The sequence below is a fragment of the Hoplias malabaricus genome, chromosome 2, assembly GCF_029633855.1.
Source record: "Hoplias malabaricus isolate fHopMal1 chromosome 2, fHopMal1.hap1, whole genome shotgun sequence".
NCBI classification, from domain to species: domain Eukaryota; kingdom Metazoa; phylum Chordata; class Actinopteri; order Characiformes; family Erythrinidae; genus Hoplias; species Hoplias malabaricus.
This window is the reverse complement of record NC_089801.1, coordinates 60,061,552-60,068,470: the sequence shown is the minus strand read 5'-3', so window position 1 is coordinate 60,068,470 and position 6,919 is coordinate 60,061,552. Positions and strand designations below refer to the sequence as shown.

Genomic DNA, 6,919 nt, shown 5'->3' with positions numbered 1-6,919 from the left:
TATATTGAGAATTACTCAAAAATTCAAATTTAACATTAAGACACCAGCAATAAATGCTTCGACGAGCTGTAGCTGAGGTGCTACCTGAAGTAAAGTTGAATAAAGAGACAAAGAGGTTATAAAAGTTGAAAACATGACATTTCTGGCCACATCCAAGACTTTTATTAGAAGAATCAGAAATAAATCAAGGTTTTTAACTTAATAAAACTGTAATGAATTATTGAACAAAGTATTACATGCACATGAACATAGTTTAAAAAGTATTAAAAAATAAAACATATAAGAAGCCTCTCCTGAAAGACCTGAGTTCACATTCTCTTTCTAGTGGCTCAAATTCAAACAAAGAACCAAACACTCATGAAAGTATTGTTATTAATAAAACACACAGAATAAAGAAATAATTACAACTAAAGAAGAAATAATGTTTCGATATGAGACAGCTCTTTGTGAACTGAAGGGAAGAGAGAGGGACATGTGAGAATCTGAAAGAAAGAAAGTGATTTGGGGAAGGAGGACCAGACAAGGGCGGAAGGGAAAACCATGAACTAATTAGAGAAAGTGACCAAAAGATAAAAGGTTGCACAACATGTGAAGTCCTTTCTCAGATAAGCTGCACAATGAACATGAACCTTCTACTGATCAATATCATCTGTGTCCTGACAGGTACGACTGCACAAGAGATTTATATAATCCTTATAGTGAGGGGGTACATGGATATACAGTGTTTATGCTTTTTTAATATGTCTACCCTGCATGTATCCATTTCTAATGTGTACACAATATCTTTTAATGTTGAACTCTAAAATGATTATCATTTTTAATATTTAATAATTATTGTAAACACTGAAACATATATATAAAGAGTTGTCTGAGACTGTGTGTGTGAAATAGTCCGCTGCTGTGAGAGGTGCACAAGTTCAATAAATAAATGAATACATTAATAAATTAATGGTTATTATTATTATTATTTCTCTCTCTCTGTTCCTGGATGTAAATTCCACTGCACTGTTCCTCACTCAGATCTCCTGTGTCAGTTTTAGAGAGTGTTATACCTGAGGCGTTGATCTTGGAGGGTCGCGTTGGAGAAAATTTGAAGATCAGATGTTCTCATGAGTTCCACCATCAGAACATCAAATTCTTCTGCAATGTACAGTGCCTGACTGAAAAGGACATCCTCATTAAAAGCACAACAAACCACAATCCAGCCACCAGTGGGAGGTTCTCATTATCAGACGAAGGTTCAGGGGTCTTCATTGTGACCATCTCCAGTCTTAAGATGTCCGACTCTGGAACGTACTGGTGTGGAGTGAAGAGAGGCTCTGTGAACTCTCTTCTGGAGGTGATTGTGACAGTCCTGGAAGGTAGGAAATAAATTAATAAGTTAATAAATGATGATGTTGTTTTCATACTTTTTAAATTCAGGAGTTAAATGAAGTTAATAAAGGACTATGTCAGGGTTCATTTTAAAGTTTTTTTTTTTTTTAAGAAGCCTCCACTTCTGTAAGACATTAACACTGTGATGTAATATTCATGTGAAATGCCCCGCCCCCTCAGCTGAGATGGAGATTTTGATTGGTTCTGCCACTAAGTTTCAGTATGTTTGACACTGTCACACTGAGGTAACTGTGATGAGGAGGGTGTGAGACTCTTTCATGTTATTGCTGTTGTAGTTAAAGGAGTAAATGGAAATGGGGAAACAGAAAAAAAAATGAGGAAAGAAAATGCCTGCAATAACTGAGTTATAAAGCACAAACATGCAATCATCTGTTAAAAATTACCACACACACACACACACAATCTCGCGTTGAACACATCAGGTTTTTGGACAGAGACGCTGCAGAAAACTCAGAGCTGAAGAGAGAATGAGGACCTTTTTTCTGACCTCAGTCATCTGCACCTTCACAGGTTTGACTGGACATTTCTATCTTTTCACTTAAAAACATTATGCTCCCAAAGTTTCTGATAAATTATTGAGGAACAGAAGAAGGATTTTATTTTATTCCTGAACTGTGAGTGCAATATAATATAAATAACACACAACAAGTCCATATTCAAAGTAATAAATAAAAATAGCACAAAAAGGAAATTTGTGTTTGGTAGATACCATTGGAATGTCTGTTAATTTCCCTTTTAAATAGTGCCACATTTGTAAGGAACCTGCAATTGTGGGATGAGCAGTAGAGCTGAATTTGTCAAATTCTCTCTGCCAATGGCAAACAGTTTGTATTGTGTGATGGTGTGGCATCTCCTGCTGGTTGAAGAATGGGATGGCATCCCACAGCAGTGTGTGACCAGGCTGGTGACCAGCGTGAGGAGGAGGTGCCAGGCTGTTGTGGCTATGGTTCTTCCACCCACTACTGAGGCTCCTGTTTGTTAAATGAATACATTTTCACATTGCCAATATGTCTTGTTTCTTCAAACATCCTAAGCTACCAAACACACATTTCCATAATTAACTACATTGTACGTCATTTTTCAGCTAATGATTTGTTATTTATATTCCAGCATGTAATTATTAATCAAAATAATAATCACCGATTATAAAAGTAATGATCATGATGATGATGATGCATGGTTTCAGTGCAGCTGAAGTAAATCACAGAGAGAAAAATGCAAAATAAATCATAAAATAAATGGAAATATCTGAAATGTAAACATAATGCTGAAGCTAAGAAAAAAGTTGCAATAAAATAGTAAATTAATATTACATAATCATAGAAATGACTCAAATACATTAAATAGCACAATCATAGAAATAATAAAAATCAATAAAAATGTCTTCTAAACAAACATCAACAGAAAATGTTGTTTTAAATTAATATTTCTTTCCCCACTCTGTGCTTTTCTTGTGTCAGTTTTAGGAAGCACTACGAAAAAAGTTTTCACTGCTTACGTCGGAGAAGACGTGACGATCCAATGTCCTCATGATGATGCTGAATATTTCCTGAAGTTCTTCTGCAAGTCTGAATGCAAATCTGTTTCTAGAGACTATATCATTACGAGTTCAACACTGCACAACCCCAGCACCAGGGGGAGGTTCTCATTATTAGAAGGTTCAGGGGGCTTCACTGTGATCATCTCCAACCTCAGGATGTCAGATTCTGGAACGTACTTTTGTGGCGTGGAGGGGTTACTTGACGACTTCCTGCAGGAGGTGTTTCTGACAGTTCTAGAGGGTACGACATGTTGAATTCATTCATTCATTCATTATCTGTAACCGCTTATCCAATTCAGCGTCGCGGTGGGTCCAGAGCCTACCTGGAATCATTGGGCGCAAGGCAGGAATACACCCTGGAGGGGGCGCCAGTCCTTCACAGGGCAACACAGACACACACACATTCACTTTTGAGTCACCAATCCACCTGCAACATGTGTTTTTGGACTGTGGGAGGAAACCAGAGCACCCGGAGAAAACCCACATGGACACGGGGAGAACACAGCAACTCCTCACAGACAGTCACTCGGAGCAGGAATCGAACCCACAACCTCCAGGCTCCTGGAGCTGTGTGACTGCGGCACTACCTGCTGCACCACCGTGCCGCCCATGTTGAATTCAGTCCAGATAAATAAAGAGACAGGATCAGACAGGAACTGTCTGACTGTTTAAATCTCTGGTGGACAAGAACTGTACCATTTTAATTGGTTGGCTTTGTCCGTTTGGGGGTGGGACTGTTATGCTATTGGTTGATTTTAAACAAGGGTTGATGTTCTTTCTGAGAATAAAAATTTAAATCTGAGAGATGAACGGTGAGCTAAGTCTTGCTAATGTTTTCTTATTGTTCTCTAGATAAGAGGGAAGTGTTAGATCATTTCCCAGCATCAGCAACACCAACCCCAACAGTACCTGGGAAAAGTGAGTAAAAGTGCTTTGTTCTCTCTCTCTCTCTCTCTCTCTCTCTCTCTCTCTCTCTCTCATGCCCAGACCCATTTCCCTTGTCCCTACCTCTTAGTCCTACCCCTGCTTTACCTAGGGGTGGGGGTGGGGTGCTTCATTTCTTTATAGGATAGAGGGGCTGAAATGTGACATAGCCCTTCACACTGATTTTTTTTCAGAGTCATACTCCAAACAGGGACTTATGACGCCTTGTGAATCACCACCATGACCCAGAGATGTCAGTATTTTCTTCTTTAAACTCTATGAAAACTCGGTGTATTACCTTAGAGCATAGAGTAGCTGATGCCTCTGTATTTAGCTGTAAATTTACAGTTCCACCTTAAATGGTGAAGCATTTACATTCTGGCGCTTGAGGCTACTGCAACATCTAAGGCAAAACTGGAAATTTCTAACAAATAGTTGCAGAGTAAGATGTAAGTTCTATACACGGAAGAGTGAGGAGAGGGGGATCATATCTGATTATGGAACTGCTTCTGAAGGCGAATGATTTTCTAAATGTAACTAAAATCCAGCAGCATATCTCTGCAGACTGGCAGAGCTCCTTATAACATAATCTTGAAAGGCTGTCCTGTTTCTTAGGGGAAGGTCACTACACTTGTCAGGATCACCTGGCGGACTGACCGAGCGGACGCACACGCTAAAGCACAGATAAACTTTAATTACGAAAAATAACAAGACAAAGATACTTTAACAGAAGGACAAGAAACCGGGATCCAAGCGGGCTAAACGGGACACGGGGAGCTAAACAGGGCAAACGGGACAGACAGACTAAAGAACGAAACGACAGAGGAAATACAACGACAACGTGGAAAACAATAACGTAGAAACTTGCAGAGACAGACAGACAGACTGATAACTGACTTGACACAGTACAAAGAACAAATGACCAACAAACAGGAAGTGCAGGAAGGGGACTTAAATACAAAACACAGACGAGATGCACCTGAGACAGATAACAAGGGGGCAGGGTAACACATGACACAGACGAGGAGGCGGAACAAAGGCAGAGACAGGAAAAAACAACAAACATAGCCATGTGCTCGCTCTCAGCACATGGCCGGACAAAACAGACATGAGGAGGGCATGACAACACTACACTAGCAATAGAACACTCAAAAACAAGGGGTAGGGAGATTGTCATTAAACTTCACTGACCTTGAGAACTAATAAAAGATTCTATGACAACTATGAATTTCCACGGCGGCGCGGTGGCGCAGCAGGTAGTGTCGCAGTCACACAGGGGGGTGACTGGGGGTTGTGGGTTCGATTCCTGCTCCGGGTGACTGTCTGTGAGGAGTTGGTGTGTTCTCCCCGTGTCCGCGTGGGTTTCCTCCGGGTGCTCCGGTTTCCTCCCACAGTCCAAAAACACACATTGCAGGTGGATTGGCGACTCGAAAGTGTCCGTAGGTGTGAATGTGTCTGTGTTGCCCTGTGAAGGACTGGCGTCCCCTCCAGGGTGTATTCCCGCCTTGCGCCCGATGATTCCAGGTAGGCTCTGGACCCCCCGTGACCCTAAAAATTGGATAAGCGGTTACAGATAATGGATGGATGGATGGATGAATTTCTACAGAAATATCCATCATTTGGTAAAAGTGAAACCAGCTTTTGAAAAATTGAAGATGTTAAACTGCAACTGCAAATAATTATACATATTAACACTGGACAGGGATGGTACCTGGGTTTGTTTCAATGAATGAATGAATGAATGAATGATTTTATTTTCTTTATATACAGCAAAGAAAGTTCCAGGCCCTGACCCTGAAACCACCCATACTCCAAAGTCTGAGGACCCAGTGTTGTTCTGCATGAAAACTAACACTCAGTAGAGATTACACACACATATCACACACCTGCTTTAATAGCTTCCTCAAGATCAGCAGCTGTCTACAGAAGACGAAACCCAGCAGTAGATCAATACACATGAATAATCAAGAAGAGTGAGGGGTTATGTCAGGGTTCATTTGTAAAACTTAACTCTGTAATTAATAATAAATGAATAATAAATAATATAATTATGTTGTGTGGAATGTAAATTCTTTGCTTGTTGTATTTGTTCCTTGTTTTATGGATGTGTTTTTTTCAGCAGGGTCTGTGCTCATTTTCTGTGGTCAGACTTCTCATTTACATTGGCATTTTTGGCAGATGCTCTTTTCCAGAGTGACTTAAAAGATTACTGGTATTACAGGTAGGCCAGTGCAGTTAGGAGTCTTATTGGTGTAGCACAGACTGCTTGCCCATGTCTCTCACAAGGGAGCCAGAGGTGTTTCTGCTGTACTACACCAACCAGTACCTCTCCAGGAACTGGTCAGTCCTTCTGGGTTTAGCTTCATCTGTGGGGCTGGTGTGTCTGGGCATTGTGTGGTCAGAGTGAAGGGGGTTGGGAGGTGGGGAGTGTTGGGTATTAGGACACAGCTTCTCATGTCTGAACATGAATGGGGAAGTAGGTTTTTTTTTTTTTTTTCTGCGTGTAAAAACTGGAAACTCAGTAAGGCAATGAGGAAAGAAAAAGCCTGCAGTCATCTGAGAATTTTAGAATAATACCAGACACACACACACACATTTAATGTTGAACAAAGAAAAGTTTTGGACAGAGATGCTGTAGAAAACTCTGAGCTGAGGTGAGAATGAGAACGTTTCTTCTGACCACGGTCATCTGCACCTTCACAGGTTTGACTAGACATTTCTATCTTTTTATTTAAGAACAGTTACAATATCTTTAGATTTATTTCTTCTTCTGTGAACCCCCCAAACAAAAGTTTATCAAAAGTTACTACATATAGTTCTCAGCCATTCTATAGCCATTTTGTACTGAGTGCTTTATGACGCAGCAGCATCTCTAGTGCAGAGAGGATGAGACTGGAGAAACTCAATAACCTCTTTTCTAGGGAGTCCCCCTGTAGACCCTGTTCCAGATGAAGGGAGAAAGCAGGATCTAAGAGCATCCATGCTGGAGAATGATTCTCACCCCCTTCAATGACAGGGTGTTCCACAATATGTGTATGAAGGAATGTTATCGTAGATCCT

At 40.5% G+C, this 6,919-nt stretch overlaps 1 protein-coding gene across 2 annotated transcripts; it reads left to right on the top strand.

Moving 5' to 3' along the window:
- The first annotated feature begins 412 nt into the window (after positions 1 to 412).
- Positions 413 to 5,845, top strand: LOC136687755 (polymeric immunoglobulin receptor-like). Of its 2 annotated transcripts, XM_066662302.1 has the most exons (6): positions 413 to 663; positions 1,035 to 1,361; positions 2,856 to 3,176; positions 3,788 to 3,853; positions 4,054 to 4,112; positions 5,630 to 5,743. In XM_066662302.1, exons 1-5 carry the CDS (start codon positions 618 to 620, stop codon positions 4,101 to 4,103), a joined length of 810 nt encoding a protein of 269 aa, XP_066518399.1. In that variant the 5' UTR covers positions 413 to 617; the 3' UTR covers positions 4,104 to 4,112; positions 5,630 to 5,743. The 2 variants fall into 2 exon arrangements, with proteins under 2 accessions (XP_066518399.1, XP_066518398.1); XM_066662301.1 differs by lacking the exon at positions 4,054 to 4,112 and having other exon boundaries at positions 5,630 to 5,845.
- Positions 5,846 to 6,919: the final 1,074 nt, after the last annotated feature.

Bases quoted from the DNA above. Each gene is read 5' to 3' on its own strand.
- LOC136687755 (XM_066662301.1), top strand. From the start codon at position 618: ATGAACATGAACCTTCTACTGATCAATATCATCTGTGTCCTGACAG. The intron at 1,362-2,855 runs GTAGGAAATAAA...TTCTTGTGTCAG, and splicing joins GATTGTGACAGTCCTGGAAG to TTTTAGGAAGCACTACGAAA. The intron at 3,854-5,629 runs GTGAGTAAAAGT...CTTTATATACAG, and splicing joins CCCAACAGTACCTGGGAAAA to CAAAGAAAGTTCCAGGCCCT.